General features: G+C 27.4%; 6 protein-coding genes across 6 annotated transcripts; 4 read left to right on the top strand and 2 right to left on the bottom strand.

Annotated features, from left to right (window-relative positions):
- Positions 1 to 5,336: 5,336 nt before the first annotated feature.
- GO595_006838 (E3 ubiquitin-protein ligase UPL1) lies at positions 5,337 to 6,629 on the top strand (the record flags this gene model as incomplete). The annotated part of the gene is made up of 1 exon (XM_067920235.1): positions 5,337 to 6,629. One exon carries the CDS (start codon positions 5,337 to 5,339, stop codon positions 6,627 to 6,629), a length of 1,293 nt encoding a protein of 430 aa, XP_067773058.1.
- A 2,843-nt stretch (positions 6,630 to 9,472) lies between these two features.
- On the top strand, positions 9,473 to 10,693 carry GO595_006839 (uncharacterized protein; the record flags this gene model as incomplete). Its single annotated transcript, XM_067920236.1, has 1 exon — positions 9,473 to 10,693. One exon carries the CDS (start codon positions 9,473 to 9,475, stop codon positions 10,691 to 10,693), a length of 1,221 nt encoding a protein of 406 aa, XP_067773059.1.
- A 1,641-nt stretch (positions 10,694 to 12,334) lies between these two features.
- Positions 12,335 to 13,531, top strand: GO595_006840 (intraflagellar transport protein 52-like; the record flags this gene model as incomplete). The annotated part of the gene is made up of 1 exon (XM_067920237.1): positions 12,335 to 13,531. One exon carries the CDS (start codon positions 12,335 to 12,337, stop codon positions 13,529 to 13,531), a length of 1,197 nt encoding a protein of 398 aa, XP_067773060.1.
- Positions 13,532 to 13,811: 280 nt separating this feature from the next.
- GO595_006841 (Phosphofructokinase family protein) lies at positions 13,812 to 14,774 on the bottom strand (the record flags this gene model as incomplete). Its single annotated transcript, XM_067920239.1, has 1 exon — positions 13,812 to 14,774. One exon carries the CDS (start codon positions 14,772 to 14,774, stop codon positions 13,812 to 13,814), a length of 963 nt encoding a protein of 320 aa, XP_067773061.1.
- Positions 14,775 to 15,223: 449 nt separating this feature from the next.
- Positions 15,224 to 15,874, top strand: GO595_006842 (ribosomal protein S3; the record flags this gene model as incomplete). The annotated part of the gene is made up of 1 exon (XM_067920240.1): positions 15,224 to 15,874. One exon carries the CDS (start codon positions 15,224 to 15,226, stop codon positions 15,872 to 15,874), a length of 651 nt encoding a protein of 216 aa, XP_067773062.1.
- A 4,679-nt stretch (positions 15,875 to 20,553) lies between these two features.
- On the bottom strand, positions 20,554 to 21,726 carry GO595_006843 (putative integral membrane protein; the record flags this gene model as incomplete). The annotated part of the gene is made up of 1 exon (XM_067920241.1): positions 20,554 to 21,726. One exon carries the CDS (start codon positions 21,724 to 21,726, stop codon positions 20,554 to 20,556), a length of 1,173 nt encoding a protein of 390 aa, XP_067773063.1.
- Positions 21,727 to 24,663: the final 2,937 nt, after the last annotated feature.

Below are 24,663 nucleotides of genomic sequence, written 5' to 3' on the forward strand. Positions count from 1 at the left end.
TTGCAGAAGGATTTATTTGTTTAATGATACAGATTATTTACATGTTTTCTTCAACAAGAAATGAATCATTCATTTACGTATGCTTTCATTGGAATCAATTTTTAAATATCAATTAAATAAGAGCACTTAACACTAAGTGATGAATGATTTTAATTAAGAAGAAAGATCTTCTCGAACAAAAATGTTTTCCATTCATGAATTTACAGTGATAGTTTATACTTTTATTGAATATTTCATTGTTTGTGAAAAAAGAATTAGTGTTTGCATTAAATGATCAGAGAAGCATGAATTTTTATAAACGCATGGAACAGCGATTATTTATATTCCAAAGGCATTACCTTGCTTCAGTTAAGTAATTAATATTTTGATTTGATATAACATTTTCATCAATTTTAATTTGTATAAATTTACGCGAATTTCCTTTTTCTTTTAACATACTTACATTGTCGTTTCTTTTTATAATTATAAAATAAAGGAAGATTTTCCTGATTTCTTATCTAATAAATTTAATTGATATCTCTACAATTTTTTTCCTGAAATAATAATTATATTGATATGTTTTTGGATACATTCGCGTTCAGTTTTTATTGATATTTTTCTTTAAAGGTTTTAATGCTTCAAATTGTTCTAAAGTCCAAAAAGTGACAAATAACCAAAATTTCCAAATTTTATTTAGAGCAAGTAAAAAGAGAATGGAAAATGGTGCAATATCTCAACTTATGCAGTCTACACTTGAAGACACCGATTTCCTTTACAAATTAAGACAAGGATCAATTGAACTTCTCCATAACAAAGAAATATTATTTCCAGATATATTACCAGCTTTCAAGCAAATTTCTCAATATCTAAGTCAAAATCATGAGCATTGTATTGAAGAGGAAATTCGATATTTTCTTTTACAATGTTTTCTATTTAGTCCAAAAAGAGTATCAAGAGTAATAAATGAATCTTTTAATCAAATTAAAGAATCAGCCAGCGGCAACACATTTACGACAGATGTTCTTCTCAAAAATCTAACGTTAAAAAAGCCAATAACTTTTTCGTTTGATGTTGATTTATATCTCAAAGAATTATACGATGAACTTGTTCTAATTAAGTCTGCGATTGAAAACGATGATCTATTATATAATGTTGGCAATCTTACATATACCAAATTCCAATTATTTCAACTTTTGAATAATTTAATTTTACTCACCAATGATCAACAAGGACAATTTTCTGAGTTTATACCACTTATTCTTGAGCATGGCGACAAAGTTTTTAATGGGGATTTAGTTGAACATTTAATTTTAATGGGACAAATTAATATTTTACCATATAAATATTTGAAGAACATTTATTACTATTTTACATCTGATGAAGCAATAACATCGATAATTCGCAATTTTCCAGAAGAAGAATTACCTACGAATTATCAATGGATTCTATCAGTTATTGAACATTATGGCGATCATGAAAAGTTAAAAGATTTTTTAAATTTATGTATTAAATGTAATTTTTATCATTCTGAATTCAAAGAATTTCTTTCACGTAATTTACGATTACTTCAACCAGAAGATTATACTGAAGAAATCTTAAATTATCTTAAAGAACATCATTTTAAATTAAATACTGAACTTTTAAAGCAAATTATTGATAAGTTTCCTAATTATGATAAATCATCTTTTGTAATTTTAAGTAAGAATCCACTTAAATTATTTAAAGAAGATGTCATTGAAGAAATAGCAATTGAATCACAAAATGAAGAAGTATATGAAAATATATTCTTTTCTGATAATAACTCTGAATTAATCTTAACCGGAATGATAAAATTCCAAATAACATTTTGGTGTAATGCAATTGAAATCTGTTCTAAAGATAAAATTCCATTTCCATTTTATAATAATAAATTTATAAGTGAAATATTAACATATGAATTTCCGAAAAATATGAACAATAATTTCTTTGATTATATTCATTATAATATCGAAAGTATTAATTATAATATATCAACATATGATGATATCTTTAAAAAAGTCGACAAAATTTATCCATTAAAGTTTTATTCTTGTTTTAATAGAGCTGATCCATTCTTAAAATATTATAAAGGAATTAAACAACGAAATGTCCGTGAGAAAATAATTGGTTTAATATCTTTATCAGTATCAAATTTAACATGTTCTAAACCAAAAGATTTAAAATGTAAACGATTAACTATAATGAAACAAAATGATAAATCACGTTCTGAATTATTTAATTTTATACAAAAAGATTTAACTAAAGATAATATCGTTGATGATTTAAATGATCTTTTGACGGAAACTTTATCTATTATTTCAATTGCTTATTATTTAGCTGCTAATTCTATTAATGGATTTGAAATACCAAAAGTATTTGGAATCGATTTATTAAATTTATTTTTTTTAATTGATATATTATTAGGTATTTTTTCATTATATTTATCAGTGAATCCATTACAAATTCAACAATTTATGAATAATATTTTTGATGCTTTATCGAAACCTTTAGAATCAGAAACATTTGATATATTAGTTTCGAAATTTTTTATGTATTTAACAAAGTTTTGTAAATCAGAAAATTCAATTTATTCTAAATTAATTAATGATATATTAAATAATTCTATTTTTAATGATAGTTTTTGGTATAATAATCAACAAAAACCTTATACAAAATGGTTAATTGAACTTATAGCTAATAAAACTTTAATGAATGAAAGGTTTAATAGAGAATTCTCTCGAAATAATTTTGTTACATTAATTAAAAATAATGAAAATTCGATTTTAAACTTATTTTATGATTTAGGAATAAAGAGATTTAATATAAATTATTTCGATAAGAATTTAATAAATCAAATTATTCAAAAAAATATTAATAAAGAACAAATTGATATGAAATTAATAAACTTTTTATTTGCTACTAATAATGAAACCAATTTTATAATTAATGAAAATTTAATTGAGAATTTATTAGAAACACAAATTAATGAACAAAACATTAAAAACATAGAATTAATATCAAAATATTCAATAAAACATAATTATGTTAATCATATTGTTAAATTATTAAATATCGAAAATATTCCAACGAATATACAATTTGATTTATTAAATTTAATCATAAAAAATTATGATAAATGTCAAGAAATTTTAACAAATGAAATTTTTATGAATTTATTAAATCAAGCAAATCATTTCCAACAAATTTCAAGTTTATTTGACTTAATAATTAATTATATTAATGATAAAAACTTATTAATAAATCGTTATACATGTATTTTAGATAAAACACAAAATTCTTTTGCGATTTCTTTAGATCAATGTTTAAAATTATATAATAAAAATAATAAAGATGAAATTCCATATATATGTAAAGCTATAAAAAAGAAATTTTATACATATTTAGATAATGGTATTAATGGATTATTATTATCTAAACCTAATCCTGAACCATTAGAAGAAATATCGGAAATTGCAACACAATTTTTTAATGTTTTAATTAATGAAACTATTAATCAACCAAATTGGAAATCATTTTCATTATTATATGAAATATCTAAAGAATATATATTTATATTTCTTAATAATGATTATAAAAGTTTAATAACTTCAATTTTTAATTCTTTTATTTCCGATGAAAACTTTTGTGATGATGATGAAAATATAATTAAAACAAAAGTTTCCGCTATTTTATTATTAAGTCGTTTATTATTAAATCCAATAATTAGTGATTATTTTTATAATGAATATTTTGATAAATTTGATTCATTAAATTTCGAACAAACAAGTGTATTCTTATTAATATTATATACTTTTTTAACAATACCTACAACACAACATATATTAATATCATTAATGTTAAAGTTTAATTGGTTAATGAAATTTTCGGATTTTTCGAATAAAATTTGTTCCGATAATATTTTTTATGTTCAAACTTATAAATTAATGATACGAATAACTATAAATATCTTTTTAAATTATATAAAGAAATTAAAAAATGAAATGGCGTCAACAATTGATGAATTAATTAAATATGAAAATCCATTTGAAATTACTTATACGAATAAATTTTATATGTTATCCGAAGAAAATGAAATTTACGAATCAATAAAAAATTATTTTAAGTCGTTTTTAGAAGATGATAAAAAAGATTTTGTCATTGATTTTATTAAAGATAATTATTATATTTCTAATAATAAAATCATGTTAGGATTTAATGATTATTATTCAAATGAATTTTATAGTCAAATTTGTAATAATATTTATTTAGAAATGAATGATTTAAATGATTTTGAAATTCCTGAAGATTTAAGTACAATAAATAAAGAATCGTTATTACATTTACCAATTAGATATCAATCAATAGTATTATTAAATTCACTTCCTGAAATACCACAATTAAATCCTTTAATGTTTCGTTATTTAGTTAATCAACCGAATTGGGTATTAATATATTTAATTAGTAAAACGGATTATTTATTATTACCAATTCATTATTGTATTTTATATGATATATTAAAACATTTAAATACATTAAAAGATCAAATCGATGAATTTACACCTGATAAATTAAAAGAAAATTTAATTAATGAAAACTTTTTAATTAATTTCATACATAACCCAATCATTAATTCTGTTTTTGTATCTGATTGTTCTAAACTTATATGTGAATATTCATTAATTAATAAAACTTCATTTGAAAATATAATGTTACAAATAAAAGATAATATTGATAATATAAATAATTTTGATTCTTTACGTATATTAATACGTCTAATTAAAGATTTATCAAATCACCCAAACTTTAATGAGTTTTATAATCAACATTTATCGAATGATATAATTAAATTAATTGGCTCACCAATTATTCGATTAAGAGTTCATTCATTTCGAACTATTTCTGTATTATTATCACGAATTAAAGATACTAAAAACTTATTACAATTTATTTCATTCTTATTATTAAATCATTCTAATAATATGTGGGTAACTAATGGAATAATGTTAGCATCTAAATTACCTGAAGATCAAATCGAATCGATTAAAGATATTTTGTTTTATATATTCGATGAAATTATATCACATCATAATTTAACAAGTTATGAACCATTTAAATCATTTTTAAAGTCTTTTCCTACTTTAATTAAAACTCAAACTAAATATTATCCGATATTATTAAATTGTTTAGAAACGATTTTTGATAAAATATCACCAGAAAATAATATCCAAGGTAATCATGTAATATTACCTGAAATTTTAGGAATATTATTAAATATATTAAACCCTGAGAAATCGAAAGATGAAAACATTCGAATGATTGATTCTCAATCAGATACACAAATGGATTATAGTTCTCTTTTACCTATACCTCGATCTATTATTAATCGATTTCCAGCATTTTGGGAAATCATTGAACATAACATTGAAAAGATCAAAACATTTCTTGATGTTAATATTAACTTATTACATTCCATCTTTAATTTCATCACTGGTTATCCTCAACTTTTAACATTTACACAGAAATCGAAATATTTCCGTAAATGTCAAAAGCAAAAGATATCACATACAACGCAACCAATACAAGTTCGTCGAGAATATATATTAAGGGATTCATTTCGAGCGTTATATAATCGTAATAACAAAGATAAAATGTTATGTAACTTTAAGATATTTTATTCCGGCGAAAATGGTATTGATGCAGGAGGACTTCGTAAAGATTGGTTCACGTCATTAGTCCGCGAGTTATTTAATCAAAACTATGCATTGTTTATCTCATCTTCTGATGGAAGAAGTTTCCAACCGAATCCGAACTCAAGTATTAATGAAGATCATATTGACTATTTAATATTCGCTGGGCAAATGATCGCGAGAGCATTAATAGAATCGATTTGCGTTGACGCACATTTATCGATTCCTTTCTTAAAGCAAATTTTGGTTTGCGATTTATCAATTGGCGATTTAGAAGATGCTGATCCGGAATTATATAAATCTTTAAGTTGGATGAAAGATAATCCAGTAGACTCACTCGAAATGGATTTCACAACTGACGTCGATAACTTCGGTCAACATACAACAGTGGAACTGATTGAAAATGGACGAAATATTAAAGTAACTGATGAAAACAAAAAAGAATTCATTAAGTTAAAGGTGGAACATAAATTAAAGAATCAAATTAAACAACAAATAGACGCGTTTAAAGAAGGGTTTTATTCATTGATACCACATGAAGAAATTAGAATGTTCTCACCAAACGAATTGGACTTAATGATTTGCGGTATACCCAAAATTGACGTTGAAGATTTAAGAGTCAATTGTGACTTCCAACCGCCGTATTCAATTAACCACCCAACCATTGAAATGTTGTTCAGGGTGCTCCATGGATGGAGTAACGAACAATTGGCAAGTTTATTGATGTTTATAACGGGGTCATCCCAAGTGCCAATAGGGGGGTTCAAAACGTTAAAGGAATCAAGTCATCCAATCATAATAACTGCTGTGGGCGATAGATCAAGATTACCTCAGGCTCATACTTGTATGAATACGTTGGATTTGCCAATGTATAAGAATGAAAAAGAATTGGAAAGTAAGTTGTTAATGGCAATTTCGGAATGTAATACTTTTGGTATAGCTTAGAATTTAAAAATAAAAATATTTATTTTTTACTTACTGTTTTGAAGCCAAAAAATTGGAGTTTTGGGACGCGGAATTGATCGCCCAATCTCTTTGGGATCATGAGTAAAAATCCCTAAAAACACTTTCGAATTTTTTTGTTTCTTTTGGCATTCATTTGCTTTTTCTTTTTTACAATCTTTCATATTAAAAACATTATGTAAAAGATTTTTTTAACAGTTTCTAGAACGAAATCTGTGTAAGCTTCAATTTTAGGTGGTTGAAATTTAAAATTGATAATAAAAACGCGTGAAAAAACTGAATTCATCTTCAAATTTTAATAAAGATATGTGTTATCATTGTTATTTACTTAATGTTGTATAAAAAATAAATAGATAAAAAAAGAAAAAACAAACATATTATTAAAAAAAAAAATTTAAAACAATGTTTGGTTTAATGTCCAAAAAAGTTACATAAAACTAATCTTTATTTTATTTAATAAATAAAATTCTTGGTACTTATTTTTCTTCAATCTTATTAAAATTAATTTCATCATAAAAAAGAATAAACTCAATTGAGTTTTATAAAATTTGATAATCTATTATGGCAAATTAGAAATTGCTAGAGTCATGAACATTGCAATCAAAATTCCTCCATTTGTTGCAAAAGTCATCAAGTATCCAGAGAAAGCGCGATCATCAGATGTTAAATCTTTATGATTTATACCATACAAGAAAGACACTGTTGATGAATAACCATTTGATAAAGCAAATGGAATATTCCAAACAAACGTCCACCACGGATCACCCAAGTTCACAACTCTTTGGATAGATAACATGAAGATAGGATAGAAAAGTAACCGAAGTGCATGTGGTATCCATGCATATTTTTGTCTTGGAAACATTATCAGAGCAGGAAAATATCTTCCAACCCAATCAAATATACAAAATGTTGTTGTTATGACTAAACTTGTCCAATCACCAATCCAATCTAATACTTTTACTCTTAATAAATATCCTGGGAAAATCGAAAGTGTGATAAAAAAAGTAAAGAAAATACTTAACCATTCAACCCATATTATTTTTAACGTTTGGAAAATTTTCATTGAACAAATTGATGTCTTTTTAGAGTTTTTAATGTTTTTTAACTTCAATTTAAAGTCTTGATTTTTACACATTAATATGAAAAAAACTAACGTAGCTAAAATTATTAATGAAGTTATAACAAAATAACACATCGATGATACTATTAATTGGGATGGCTTAGAAAATGATGCTTTTGTTATAATCCGTAAAGCTGCTGCAAAAACACCACCAAAACCAACACCACTTGAAGTATATGCACCAATTTTAGAATCAAATTGTGTTGATAAAGAAAATGATGAAGAGAATGCAAGAGGTGAAAACATTCCATTGATAACAACAAATGATACCGTGAGCCAAAAGTTTAAATTTGGTGTTGTCTTCAATAATAATAAAATGGGAAATGTAATGATAAATATTGATAATACAATGAATGCAATGATTAATGCTAATTTTAATTTCTTAGGATTGATAAAACATAATAATAATGCCATTGTAGAACTTGGGAAGCTAAAGCTTTGACAAAGAACCATTCCCATATCAGTTCTCTTACATATTAAGTTGAATATATCAACAGCATTTATCAAAATGTTAAAGTTTAATAAAGATGCATTCCCAAGTAAGAAGAATAATGCTTTGTATTTCCATTCATTTGAACCCCCTTCATTAGTAAACTCTTTAGAAGTTTTATCATAATCATCATCAATCATTGGCATATAATAGTGTGAAATAATTCAGTTGAATTGTAACATTTCATAATAATAAGTTTTCCATTGAATTCCGATTGAAATTGTTCTTCAATCATGCAATTCATAAAATATAATAAAATACAAAAGCTTTGTATTCACCAATACATTCAATTATCAAAGGACTCAGTAAAACACAATGTTCATATTCAATTTTATTAAACAATTTTTTTGGTTTTATATTGAATTAATATAGTCAATCAAACCATTTTTTGAATTTAAACATCATTGTTTAATAGTAAAAAAAATCACATAAATTAAACGTATGGAAATATTTAAACACTTTTAAACCAATGTTAAGACAAATAATTTATTTCCAAAGATGTTCATTTTAATGAAATTTATAAAAAAGTAAGAAGTAAACAAAATTTCGTGAATTAACAAAGAAAAAAGCGAATTTATGAATGCAACAATCATTGTATGCTTTTTTCTTCATTCCATCTTTTACAATAATTGTAATGGTTTGTTATGTTAAGTAATTTGATGTACTTCTACAATTATTGAAATATTTTAGAGGAATAAATTTAATGTTAAAAAAAAAAATTGCATAGGATTAATGTGTTCTATATGAATAATTATTGATAATGGAATTTAGCGGTATGAATTTATTAATAATGATAGTGGATGAATAATTTTTTTGTTTTTAAGCGGGTTTTTGACTTACACAAAAATATTTGTCAAGTTTTGATAATTGAAAACTTTAAATTTTACAAACGGTTTTAACACCAAGCTCAAAATGGGAAAATTGGAATTATCAGACGTCAGAAGATACTTTAAGCATTCACAAGACTCAGACCCAGATAAACAAATGCGATTTGTCAAAGGAATACCAAAAATTGTTAAAGCTTTTTCTCCGGAATGGATAAACCAATATTTCATTCCTTTTCTAACAGCATGGATCCCACAAAACAACAAAACAATAACTTCTGAAGTAGTTTCTAAATTTCCATCTATAATTAAGTCTTCAAATTCATTATCATCAGTTTTTCCATTAATAGAAGCAATTTTATCTACAGGTGACCCAACTTATCTTCAAAAAATGGCAGATATTGTAAATCATAGTGATTGCGAAGAAGATATTGATTTTATTTCCAAACTATTCCATTCAAAGTATGACTGTGTCCGATCTTTTATACCCAAAGTCATTCTAAAGGTTATTAAATCCAATGAATCCCAACTTATTTTTCTTACCAAGCTTTCACTTGATCGCTCATTTGAAGTTCGGTATGAAACAGCTCAGCTTTTAAAGAAACTCGATGATTCTGTCTCTGAAAAGTTATCACTGCTTTTAATTGACGATGCCAATCCACGTATACGATGTTTAATACCATCATTATGTTCTTCCAAATCATATTACTATCGAACATTGATCAATCGCCTTTACAGTGACTTCGATTGGTCCATCCGAGCAGCGTTGTCCAGTGAACTCATCCATACTCTTGATCATGACAAAGCTATTGAATATGCTCTTGTATTAATCTGCGATCCATGTTGGCAAGTGAAGCTCCAATCGCTTCGTTCGCTTCGTATTCTCTTCCAGCGCATTTCTCCGACAGTTCGGATTGATTATCCCAAACTTTTTACAAATCTGATTGAGATCTGCCGATATCCGCAACTCACCTTAAAGATTGCGTCGAGCGACATCATATTCCAAATCGCGCAGCACGTCGACATCAGTAAGTTCGATAGTTACTTCCAATTGTTTGTTAAAGACATAATCACACGCCAAACGTCGGAGCTCAAACTCTATTTCATCACCACTGTCATCAACCAAAAGTCGCAATACTTCATACACATTATGGAGCCGAAACTCATCGAACTAATCAATGAGCTTTCGCATGACACAGCTTGGCGCGTTCGAGAAGGAATCGTGAAACTGTTCTCGAGCATAACGGAAATGGTGAACGACATCGAACTGATACAAAGTCTCGAAAAGGTTTGCGAAAGTTTGATCGATGACGAGGCTGAACACGTGCGAAAAGTCGCTGTCGAACAGTTGACATTGTTCGCAGTGAAGAAAATGGACGACGAAGAGATGAAAATGCCGCTGTTCTACCAGAAGATGGCGTGCAGCAATACATTCAGAGAGAGGCAGGCTGCGATTGTGGTCATAGAGACAATGCTGGACGAGAACGGAAGCAATAAGGAGAAAAAGGAGGCGCTAATGGCGGAGCTGGAGAGGTTCGAAGATGACAAATGCCCGAACGTGATGGAGCTGGCGAAATTTGTGAAGGAAAAATATAGTAATAAAAATGAATAAAAGTGATAATTTGAAGTGCTTGTTTCGGACAGTGAATGAATAATAAATACATTGTGCATGAATTGTGTTAATATTAATGATGTTTGATTTTTACATGAGCAAATCGTTTCATGAATGAATGAAAGTGATAATTTTAATGAGTTTTGTTTCAGACAGTGAATGAATAATAAATATATTGTGAATGAATTGTGTTAATATTAATGATGTTTCAATTTTACATGAGCAAATTGTTCACAGAAATGGATAAAAGTGATAACTTAAATGCGTTTTATTTCAAACATTGAATGAATACGAAATATGCTTTATATATCGGAAAAAAATACTTTAATATTAATGATTTTTAACTTTCTAAAAAGCATGTTGTTATTTCTATTAATAGAAACGAGTGATTCAATATTTCAGCCTGAATGGGAACTTTTACTTATTTGTTCTGTTTTGAAGTCGCTCAAAAGTAAATATAAATAACATGTAATAGATTCAAAAAATACTATATAATAATATATTCTGCAAAATTTCATTTTGATTAATTAATTTCTTGTGAAGTTTCTAGTCATTCAATGAAAGTTTATAATAATTTTATGAAATATTTTTGATAATCACAAAATTTTCATAGTCATTCTCTTTCTTTTACGTTCTTTAAACAAAATAAAGATAAAATACATATATTTTAAATTTTATATTTTAATATAAGAAAATTTATTAAATTATTATTTATGTTTTTTACATAAATCAGAAACAATTGAAAGAATTTGTGTTTCAACATTAGTTCCATCCACAAAATGACAATTACATTTCTCTTCAAGTAATTCACGAATTGATCTTTCAAATTCTTCATCTTTATCGTTTAGAACAGCTTCCTCATCAGATAAAACGAAATATTCGGAATACTTTTCGATCAATGATTCATGTTCATTCATTAATTCATCGATTTGACTCAAATAATTATTTGTTTCAATTATGTCTGAATCTTTAGTTATAGTTATATTATTAACTGATTCATCGCTTTCGTCGTTTTCTTCATTTGTATATTCAATTCCGAATTCTTTGCAAATATTTTCTAATTCTGAATTTGTTGGACATGGATATTGAAAAGTCCAACCTTTGTCAAGAAGCTCTCTGACAACACTTGGATATTCAAGCGCTTTCTTTTTATTGCTAGATGATACTTGTCTCCCATTAACTATTATATCTTGATTTGTAAAAAGTAAAAGCCCAACAATATAATGTGGAATTTGAGAAAGTGGTGTGCCTTGAAGGTTAAATTTTTTGGCATTAGAAATAGAACTAAAATTTTTAAATGATGAAAGATTAGATTGTTCTGCATTAAAAACATAAATGTTTGGCTGACGAGAAAGTCCCGCCAAAGAATCTATTTTACATCTTGAAATATTAAGTTCTTTTAATGAAGATCGAGTTTTAATTGCTGATAAGTTTATTTGATTTGTATTTGATAAATTAAGTTTTCCTGTTCGTAAAAAAGAATATTCGCATTTCCTAAGCCAATATGGCTCTTCTATGTTAGCAATATTTCGACGTGTCTTCGCAAATTTTGGTGTTGAGCTGTTTCTCATTTTTATTGTTCGGTAAACGTCTAAATAAAAGTGACAAAATACGTTTGCTAATATTTAACGTTCAATTCCAATGTCTTTAGTTTCTCTGATTGACGCTGGAAAGCATGAAATATATTCCAAAACAAAAAAGCTAACCAAATTTGATGCAACTGTTTCATCCAAAACAGAAACGAAACAACACAAAGGTCCAATTACAATGGAAGTTCTTCAAAATGCAAAAGCAATATGGTTTTTTGGCCCACAACGAGACTTAACTGAAAACGAATCATCAGACCTCGAAAGATTTCTTCGAAGCGGCGGTTCAATTTTAATTTTTGGATCAAAATTCCCACCAGTTTTCACATCATTTCTCAAGAAATTTGGTGTTACCATTTTAGATCAAGTTATTTCTCCAGCATACACAACATATGTTGATCCAAAAGTTATAGCTGTACAAAGCGGTGTTGTTAATCGAGGTCTCACACTTTTTGCTAAGAACCAAGACATAACTTTTGCATTTCCTGATGGTTGCACACTTGATTGTAAGAAGCCATCAGTTCCCATTATAACATCTGGTCAAATATCATATCCACTCAATCAACCAATTCTATCATTTGCTACTGTTGGCCAACAAAAAGGCACACTCACAGTATGTGGTTCACCACACATCTTCAACGACGAATGGCTTCCCAAAGAGAACAACGAAATTCTTCTTCGTTATCTCATTGAAATTTCGCTTACAAAAAGTGAACAAATAAATCAAATCGATGCCGATCATCCCGAAGTTACAGAACGTTGGTATTCACCAGATGTTCTATGCATGAGTAATCATCTTCGTTCATGTATCCAAGAGCCTGAAAAGCTTCGAAATGAATTCCAAGAAAATTTTGACACTGGACTTTTCCGTATGGATATGTCATTTGTGACAGAATCACAAAACATGTCGAATCTTTTAGGATTAAAGAATGAGCCATTAGAAATAGTTGAGCCACAGTTTGATACTGCATTACCTCCTTTGACACCTGCTGTATATCCGCCGCAAATGAGAGAGCCGCCTGGCCCAGCATTAGAACTGTTCGATTTGGATGATGCGTTCGCATTACCGAAAACAAGATTGGCACAATTGGCGCAAAGGACTTCGCAAAGAAACGCAGAAAAGTTCACTGTGCAAGCAGCTAAAATTTTGGGCATAATGCAGAAGTTACCAGAGGATAAACAGTCCGGAAAACATGTGCTGGAATATGTATTGAATCAGATAATGAGATGGAAGCGCCAAACACAAGATTGAATGATTAAAGAGTTATGAAATATATAATTTTGTTTTAGATAATTAGGTTTTTCGTGTGAATAAAGAATAATTGTCTTACAAAACTAAAATATTTATTGTTCTAAATGAAATTTAGTTTTGTTAAATAACAATTTATTTTTCGTCAAACTGAGGATACTTTCGACTATTAAAAATATTTTTTTCATATATTATACATGCAAAAAATCAAATATTCGATTATTATAATCAGAAAATTTTATTCTTTTCCACAAAAAAAATCCTCTGTTTACTTTACTTTATTTTATCTTGTTAATTTGAATGTTGCTAATAGCTCTGGGTTAATTTCCCTCTTCTTATCAATTTCATCCAATGGAACAGAAACTATTTTGTTATTCTTAGTTGCGATCATTTTCCCTGTTTGTCCTTGAAGTAATTCAATCACTGAGAGATGTCCCATTTCTGTTCCAAGAATCCTATCGTAGCCGGTTGGGGCACCCCCGCGTTGCACATAACCTAAAACCGTTTTCCTGACAAGTAAATCAGTATCCTTCTCATGCTCGGAAAGGTACTCTTCGAGGGAGTCTATTCCTGGTTTCCACCCGGATGAAACAATGGTGATGCATTGGTTTTTCCCTCGCATACTAAATTCCGCCATTCGTTGTGATAATCGTGACATATCAGAACATGGCCTTTCAGGAATCATACAAAAATCAGCTCCAGTAACAAGGGATGAACGTACAGCAAGCATTCCACATTCACGTCCTTCAACTTGAACAAGAAATGTACGTTCACGAGAGGATGAGCTTCCTCTAATTCTATCAACACACTTCATAACATTGTTAACGGCTGAATCAACACCAAGAGAAATATCAGTTCCATTAATATCATCTTGAATTGTTGATGGAATTCCAATTACTTGGATACCATGATTGATGAATTTTCTGGATTCTTTTAATGAGTGTAATCCACCAATCACAATCAGACCTGTAATTTTTTTCTTCTTTAATACTTTAATTGCTTTATCCATTTCCTGATTAGTAAGAATTCCTTGTAGCTTAGCTGTTCCAAGGAAACATCCTGCTTTCCCGATTTTCCCAGAGACGTCTCTGCTTGTTAGTATTGACATTTGGTTTTGAAGTAGTCCTTGAAATCCCCAACGAATCCCAGTAATATGAGCGTTATGAGCAGCTGCAGTTCTTACTATTGCACGGATTGCTCCATTTATACCACTGTTATCTGTTCCGCTCGAAACAACAGCAAACATCTGTTTCCTTTGAAACTAAAAGATAAAATTTCGATGCAAATTGATCGGTTGCATTCAAATCCATTGAATAACTTGACCAACCATTGCATTACAAAAGTCATAAACGGTTTTTATAAAATCTATCCCTGTTTTACTTCTGAAGAACATTTTAGAACATTAATTTCAGCACTTAATATTTTATTTCGTTACAGTTTCACTACAATAATATTATTAAGAAGTTCTCAATTGTTGAAATATTATTATCAGATGCATCTCTACAAGATATTAAAACAAAAAAAAAAAAAAAGATGCTTCTACATGCAAATAAAATTTAAGAACCTCACGAAGACAAAATTTTTTTTATTAAAGTCAAATATTTAAAAATTTATTTTGCGTTCTAATCGATATTGCACTTTTAAACGGTCGTGTATAATTTGTGTGCTTTTTGGCGGTTTTGGTCAGCCTTTTAGATGAAGGCACAACGCTGCACAAAGGTACGCCGCATTATCGAAACAGGCCTTTTCTATGCTGAACTTAACGAATTGTTCACACGTGAATTAGCTGCTGATGGTTATGGTGGCTGCGAAGTTCGTACAACACCATCCCGTACAGAAATCATCATCAAGGCTTCTAATACAAAACTTTTTGTTGATAACAATGGACGCCGCCTTCAAGAAATCCGTATGATGGTCTTAAAGAGATGGCACATCAAGGATGACCAACTTGAAATCTTCATCGATCGTATCCAACGCCGTGGTCTTTCCGCCCTTAACCAACTCGAATCTCTTCGTTTCAAGCTTGTCAACCGTATCCCAGCTCGTCGTGCTGCTTATTCCATCATCCGCTTTGTTATGGACGCAGGCGCACGTGGTTGCGAAGTCGTTATCTCAGGTAAGATGAGGTCAGCTCGTGCTGCTGCTATGAAATTCCGTGAAGGTTATATGGTTAAGAGTGGTGATGTTTCACAAAAGTACGTATTAAAGGCTGTAGGTCATATCCCAATGAAGCAAGCCGTTGTTGGTATCCGTGTTCTCATTATGTTGGCACACGATCCACAAGGAATTACAGGTCCTCGTGAACCACAACCAGATGTCATCAAAGTACACGAAGCCAAAGATTAAAAATTTGGAATCACAATTTTTTTGTTCTTCTTTAGTGCATTAGAATATTTCATAAAAATAGGTAAAATCAGACAAACAATTATTACAACATTTAATGTAACCCAAAGCCTACTTGCAGAATCTTTTGTTCAACAATAAAGTAGATCTTTGAAAGCAGAAGGCTTCACGATTAAAGTTGTCAGAAAACCCTCAAACTGTCAAAAATGATGAATGGGTAAAAAAGAGTAAATCCAATTCGAACCTTCCAATTATACCACCATAACTTATCAGAAGATTAGATTATGATAAAAAACATGATACCAATTGTTGTTTAAATGATTTTCTTTCTGTTTTTATATAGAATAAGAAGTCATCATTTTGAACATTAACATCTTTTACATAAAAAATAAGTAATGAAACATTTTTTTTTAAATAAAATCAATAATTTTACAATATGTTTAATGGGAAAATAAACTTTGAAATAATTAAATAAAGTATCTCTCAAAGATTCTTCAATTTAAGAGAACGTTAGAAAGTATCACTAAAATATGTTTGGGAAATTGTTTTTTGCTACAGACAAACCTTGTCAATTTTAGAAGCAAAAAAATAATTTAGATGTCATTTTACTGTAATTAAATTTGTGAGATAAAAAATAGATGGAGCAAAACGTCAGATTTTGATGATAAAATTATGTTATTAAGTGAACCAAAGATGTTTGAAAGAGAGAGATAAAATGATTAAAAAAACGAAAATGTCTAAAAAAGTTTATAAAAGAGGTAACGAGAAAAGGTGTTGATGATGAATGGTCAGAACAATTTTTTCATATCACATTTTCAAACCCTACGGGGAATTCCCCGCCTTTCTCACACAATTTTTGCGACTAAAATTGACAAGGTTTGTCTGTAGCAAAAAACAATTACCTAAAATGATGATATTTAATTTTTTATCCGGAATATTCAATTATTTACACAAAAGTACTACGATTTTGTAATTTGACTAATTATTTGGTCATTGGTGAAAAGGTAATTTTTTTGAAGCAAGACAAAGAGTTCATCCTAATTTTTTTTTAAAAACAACACATGTTACGCGTTACTCAATATTTAGGACCAAGCTTACCAAAAAATTCTCATACAATATCTTATATGAATCAAAATATCTTTTCATATTTCTTATTTGTTTTTATTCATATTTATTGTTATAATTTATCAAAACATTGTTTCAGAAAACAAAACAATTTTTCAAGTTATAATTTTAAATCATTGTTAATACGAGAAATTTTGATTATATCCAATTATAAACAAAATCATTTTTTAATGGAAACATCTTATTGTAATAACTTCTGTAATTTATTGGCAATATTTATTTTTTTATTTCAACAATTTTCAATTTATATTTTTTCTTTCTTTTATTATGGAACAAAATTTATTTCAACAAATATGATTTTTCATAATAATAAAGTCGGAATAAAATATGAAATTCTTTTTCTCTTATTTTTGTTTTTTATTTATTCATGCAAATTATTTAATGATTTAATTAAAACGTTTTTGAATATAAATATTTCAATTCAATTTTTTTATTTCTTTCATTATTTCATTGATATATTTTCGAATATTTTCTTATTAATAAATGACATAATAAATAAAATTATAAAAAAATTTATAAATATTAATTTTATTTCTATTATGTATTTAACAAAATTCAATAAATATTTAAATAAATATAAACGAAACATCAATACGAAAGAAAACATTAAAAACAAAATTATTTCATTATTATTTATTGTCTTTTTTATACAATCATTTGAAACATTTAATTCGACAACTTCAACACTTACTATTTATACATATGATGAATATTTAGGAAGAAGCACATATCAAACTTCAACACAACATCTTTTTATTAAAAGTGGTGTTGAAGAATTAGAAATTGAATCATTTTCACGATGGGATTCTTTGATTTCTGTTAATATTGGAGATTCAGTTATATCGATTGGAAGTCGTGCATTTTATCAATGTGATAAATTAGAAACGATTCAAATTAGTGAAAACGTTACATCAATTGGAAGTCATGCATTTTATAATTGTGAATCATTAACTGATATCAAAATTCCACATTCAGTTACATCAATTGAAGATTATACATTTTATAATTGCAAATCATTAACTGATATCAAAATTCCTGATTTGGTTACATCAATTGAAGATTATACATTTTATAATTGCAAATCATTAACTGATATCAAAATTCCTAATTCAGTTAAATCGATTGGAAGTTGTGCATTTGGTAATTGTGGTAAATTGGCAACGATTCAAATTAGTGAAAACGTTACATCAATAGGAGATAATGCATTTTATAATTGTGAATCATTAACTGAAATTCAAATTCCTGATTTGGTTGCATCAATTGGAAGTTCTGCATTTTATAGTTGTACAAATTTAATTCATATTGAAATTTCAAAATCATTAACATCAATTGAAGCTCATACGTTTGATTATTGCCTTTCATTAATTAATGTTGTAATTCCAAATCCAGTTAAATCAATTGGAATTTATGCATTTCATGATTGTCAATCATTAACTAATATTACAATTCCAAATTCAGTTACATCAATTGAAGATTATACATTTTTTGGATGTTATAAATTAAATGATATTACATTACCAGATTCAGTTACATCAATTGGGGAAGGTGCTTTTGCATATTGTGAATCACTTCAATTTATTGAAGTATCTGAAGGAAATAATTATTATATAAATGATCAGAAAGGAATTCTTTATAATAAAAATTATACAACGATTGTTTGTTGTCCAGGAGGAATAATAGAAGAAATATTTGCAATTCCGAAATCAGTTACAAATATTGAAAGTTATGGATTTTGTTTTTGTAAATCATTAACTGAAATTCAAATGTCAGATTCAGTTACAACGATTGGAGATAGTGCATTTAGTGATTGTGAAGCATTAACTAATATCACAATTCCAGATTTGGTTACATCAATTGGAAGTTATGCGTTTTATTATTGTTACTTATTAGTCAATATTAGAATAACAAATTCAATAACAACAATTAAAGAACATACATTTGATCACTGTTCATCAATAACTAATATCACAATTCCAGATTTAGTTACATCGATTGAAAGTTATGCATTTTATTATTGTTATTTATTAGTCAATATTAGAATACCAAATTCGATAATAACAATTAACGAACATACATTTGATCACTGTTCATCAATAATTAATATCACAATTCCAGATTTAGTTACATCGATTGAAAGTTATGCATTTTATTATTGCTCTATATTAGAAACAATAAATATTGGTCAAAAAGTTATATCAATTTTTAGTTATTCATTTCAAAACTGTATAAAATTAAAATGTATTTATTTCACCGGATATAAATCGCCAACATATATAGTTTCAAATGCATTTTCAGGTGTACCTGCAACATGTGTTATGACATCAGATTTATATGAAGGCGAAAGATTTGGTCCATTTAATGTATCGAAAGGCTCATCTATTGAAGGATGTAATCAATATCCGTGACCAACACATACATTCACGCGATCATTTACATTTTCTAATACTTTTTCTGATACATTTTCGCAAAGCAATACATTCACACAATCGAACACATTTTCTAATACATTCACGCAATCCAACACATTTTCTAATACATTTACACAGTCAAATACATTTTCGCAAAGTAATACATATATTGAATCGAATACTTATTCAAAATCGAATTCATTTTCTAAATCAAATACATATTCACAATCAAATACATTTTCTCACAGTAATTTCTTCACCAAATCGCATGCATTCACAGCCTCGTTGCAATCTGGTGTAACATTCATTCAAACATTAATTTCGAAACATTTGATTACGCAAACAGTTATTTCCAAATTGATTTTCACCAATACAATTAGTATAACATTACTTAATTCGACATATTTTTATGTTTATTCCAGTTTCATTTCATATGAATATATAATTTATCAATATTCGACATATTATATATATAATAGCAATTTCCTTACTATACTTGACAATGAATCAGCTAAAAATAATAACAAAATGTCAAACGATGTGTTAATTGGTATAATATGTGGCGCAGTATCAATAATTCTTATTATTGTTGGAATTGTTATATTTTTACACCGAAAATATCGAAAACAAAATTCAAATGTTAAATCGGAAACATCACAAAGTTCATCAACAAGAAACCAACAAACTGATTTTGTAAATGAAGAATTTAATGAATTAATTGACAATGAAAATGATCAATGGATAAAAAACATTTAATTAAAAGCGCATTAATGGAATAATTTCTAAACTATATGAAATTGTTCAATATATTTTTGATTTAAGTAAAAATGAATTCATTTCAATTTTAATTTTATTTTTTAAAGCTTAAACTTATATCAAATAAATCGTTAATAAAAAGTTAATATTAACACATCTATATAATCGTATCATTATAAAGAATACAATTCATCAAAATTTTAATCGAAAATTAAGTTAACAAGAAATTCAAATAATACACAAATTTTAAATCTGAACTTTTTTAAAAAATTTTCTCTCGTGAAACACATTAACCACACACATACATTTATTTAAGTTCAAGTGAATGTTTTATGATACACAAACATATAACAAAAATTTATAATGAAATATTTATAACTATCGCAAGTCGACTCACTCCTCATCCTTGTTCTGTGTCAACAAAGGCTGTGAGTTTATCGATTCTTGTGTTTCCTTTAGTGGTTCGTCAGGGTACTTAAAGAAGGGCAATCTCAAGATCTTGTTATACATCAAAGTGGACGTGAACAGCAAGAAGAAGCCTGCCAACTGCATCAAGCTCCACGCGTTCCATTCTTCGCCCAACTTATAGTTACCTGTTGTATAGAATATTATAAGTTGAACAATCCAAATGCAAACAGTTCTCAATCCTTCCAAAATAGTTCGATGCACAGCAGAGTACACATTAATCACTAACATTCCGCCGACGTTATAAAAGAGAATGAAAAGACAATACAAAACTACAAATGTTAATATGAATGTGTTATTTCCAATCATCGTAAATGTATCAACAATATCTTCATGAACACCATTACCTTCATCGCCACCAAGAAATTGAACTGTAGGCATCGCAATGCTCGTGCAAAAGATAAAGCCCCATGTTCCCTTAAGTCCGACAAGTTGTAGCGGATGTGTGTCGCAGTCATGTAAGATGAAGTCTTCAATTACTAATTGGGTGGCTTGAATAAGTTGTGCAACAATGACTAAAAAGATGGCCATGATGGTCTTAGACTGGGAAACACCTGCTACGCCAGCGCCAGTGGACATTACGCATGCTATGCCGACAATTGTTAATGCAATTACAACACCAAGAATTGACCACCACATGTATGGGTAATGTGGGCGCTTGAGAATAAAGGCACAGAAAAGTGATGAGAATATAACCATTGAGCCTCGAAGCATTTGCCATACTGAAGCATTAATATAAAGAAGTTGGACATTGGAAAGTGAAGTGGCACATAAATCACAAATGGCTGGTAGCGAACATCCGAGATAAAACTTAATCCGATTCTTAATTGGTACTGGCTCTTCATTTATTTCTTGGGCTTTCTTATCTTTTCGACCGAGAATTAAATATGCAATAAGTGAAAGCATCATGCCACAGAACATAAGATCGGTTTGGAACCATGGTTTACGAAAATCATGAACACCATGATCACCATATTTCTCTAGACCTTTGGATGATTGTGAAAAAAGAAGTTTTTGAGTAACGACAGTGCAGGTACCAAATATAAGCATACCAGGGATGGCATAGATGCGCTGCCACTTTGGAGCGGGCTTGTTTACCATTGTGAGTGATTTCTATGCCGGCAAACGGTTAATTGAACCGACAACGATAACGATGGTTCGGAAACGATCAAAACGTTTTAGAACCAATATGCAGTTGTTTGAGCATTTTTTATTTCTATAAACAAAATGAATAAGATGCATTGTGCCTTGTACTAATGTAATTAGAAAACCTTTTAAATTTTTAAAAAGATTCAATTTATATAATATTGATGAATTGTAATTAGAGCTGAAGTTAAACTAAACATTTATTTGGAATATCTTGTGCAAACAAAGTTTACATGAGAAAACAAATTTTAAGTGATAATTCCAAATTTGTTAAATCTAAAAAATTATAACTAAGATTTTGACTTATATTTGAATTTTCTCTTTAAAAAGAAGTGTTTTTTAATTGTAGGTAATGTACACTAAATTTTTGTATAATTTTTTGTTTGTGCTTTCAGAAGTCACTTTTACAAGTTGGAATGTTTGATGGGAATCTTAACGAAGAAACGCCATCTCAAAATGAATGGGATATGTTACTATCAATAAAGAAGATAATTTTCAGCTTGAATGAAGAAAATATTGTTCAATCAGCAAATGAATTAATTAGCAAAATTGATAAAAATTATCCAATTTCTACTAACTTAATCATTCTTCAAATGGTGTACAGTTTGTTTGTTCTAAAGAATAATAATTCTGATATATGTTTGAAGTTTTTAAAAGAAATGAAAATTTTTGAAGGAAATGAAACTGTAACAAAATATTTAAAAAAATTTTTATTTGATAAACGTACGGAAGAAGCCAAGTATTTTTATTATATTTTAGTTGAAAATGGTTATATTCAGTCAGAATTCATAGGAAATAAAATTATACGTAATCAACATTTTATCCAATATTTAACAGAAGAAGATTTTGAACATTTATATCGTGATTTAAATTGTAAAAGTTTAAGAGAACAATTTTACATAAAATATTTTAAGGAAAATTATAAAGAGCTTTCAAAGAATGATTGGGAACTTCATAAGAAGTTAATTAAAGAAGGACATAATCCAAATGAAATTGCGAAAATAATTCGAAATGATGAAATAGAAAAACTTCAAGAAATATCATCACAAACAAAATTTGATTTTAATCAAACAATTGAACCATCACCTTATGAAAGATGCTCATTCATTAATAAAGAAAATGTTTCATTAATTGATTATACAGCTTTTTTTTCTGCTATTAAATGTTTTAAATATTTACTTATAAATGGTGCAAAAGTAGGGAAAACAGGTAAATATGCAATTGCAGGTGGAAATTTTGAAATCATTCATTTATGTGAACAAAATCATTCATCATTTGGAGAAGCTTATGAAACAGCAATTAAATTCCATAAAAACGATATCTTTAAATATCTTTATGAAAATAAAATAGGAAATATTAAAAATTTCGAAGATTTAGGAAGAAAATGCACAATTTCTTTCAATTATGAAATTTTTTCATTCTTGAGAGAAAATGGAATGAAAATCAATGAATTTCATATCAGAAAAGCAGCAATTAAAGGAAACTTATATCTTGTTAAATATTTTCTCAGAGAAAGCCCAATTCCATATGCATTGATATTATATTCAACAATTTCAGGAAATATTGAACTTGTGAAATATACTTTGGAACTTAAAGGAATTGATATTAATGCTAAAAATATTTATTTGAATAATTTAAAATTTATTTGAATAATTTAATATTACAAAATAAAATTTGGAAATTATTTAAATTATTTGATACAGCCCTTATATTAGCATCTGTATATGAGCACACAGAAATAGTTAAATTACTTCTTGAACAAGAAGGAATTGATATCAATGCTAAAAATATTTATTTGTTTTATTTAATATTTATTTTAATAATTTAATATTTCAAAATAATAATTGGAAATTATTTAAATTATTTTGGTCAGCACTTATGTATGCATCTAGGGAAGGTTATACAGAAATAGTTTCATTACTTCTTGAACAAAATGGAATTGATGTTAATGCTAAAGATGAAATTTATTTATTTTATTTAAAATTTATTTTAATAATTTTATATTTCAAAATAATAATTGGAAATTATTTAAATTATTTTGGTCAGCACTTATGTATACATCTAGGGAAGGTTATATTGAAATAGTTAAATTACTTCTTGAACAAGAAGGAATTGATATTAATGCTAAAGATATTTATTTATTTTGTTTTATATTTATTTTAATAATTTTATATTTCAAAATAATATTTGAAAACCATTTATGTTATTTTCTACAGCACTTATTAAAGCATCTTCAAAAGGTCATACAGAAATAGTTAAATTACTTCTTGAACAAGAAGGAATTGATATTAATGCTAAAGATATTTATTTGAATAATTTAAAATTTATTTGAATAATTTAATATTACAAAACAATATTTGGAAATTATTTAAATTATTTGATACAGCCCTTATATTAGCATCTGTATATGAGCACACAGAAATAGTTAAATTACTTCTTGAACAAGAAGGAATTGATATCAATGCTAAAAATATTTATTTGTTTTATTTAATATTTATTTTAATAATTTAATATTTCAAAATAATAATTGGAAATTATTTAAATTATTTTGGTCAGCACTTATGTATGCATCTAGGGAAGGTTATACAGAAATAGTTTCATTACTTCTTGAACAAGAAGGAATTCATGTTAATGATATAAATGTTTATTTGTTTTATTTATTAATTTTAATAATTTTATATTTCAAAATAATATTTGGAAATTATTTAAATTATATGATACGGCACTTATGAGAGCATCTTATAATGGCTATACAGAAATCGTTAAATTGCTTCTTAAACAAGAAGGAATTGATGTTAATGCTAAAAATATTTATTTGTTGTATTTGATATTTGTTTTAATAATTTAATGTTATAAAATAATATTTGGAAATTAATTAAATTATTTGATACA

Source organism: Histomonas meleagridis (genome assembly GCF_020186115.1).
Source record: "Histomonas meleagridis strain 2922-C6/04-10x chromosome Unknown contig_48, whole genome shotgun sequence".
Lineage (NCBI taxonomy): Eukaryota > Parabasalia > Tritrichomonadida > Dientamoebidae > Histomonas > Histomonas meleagridis.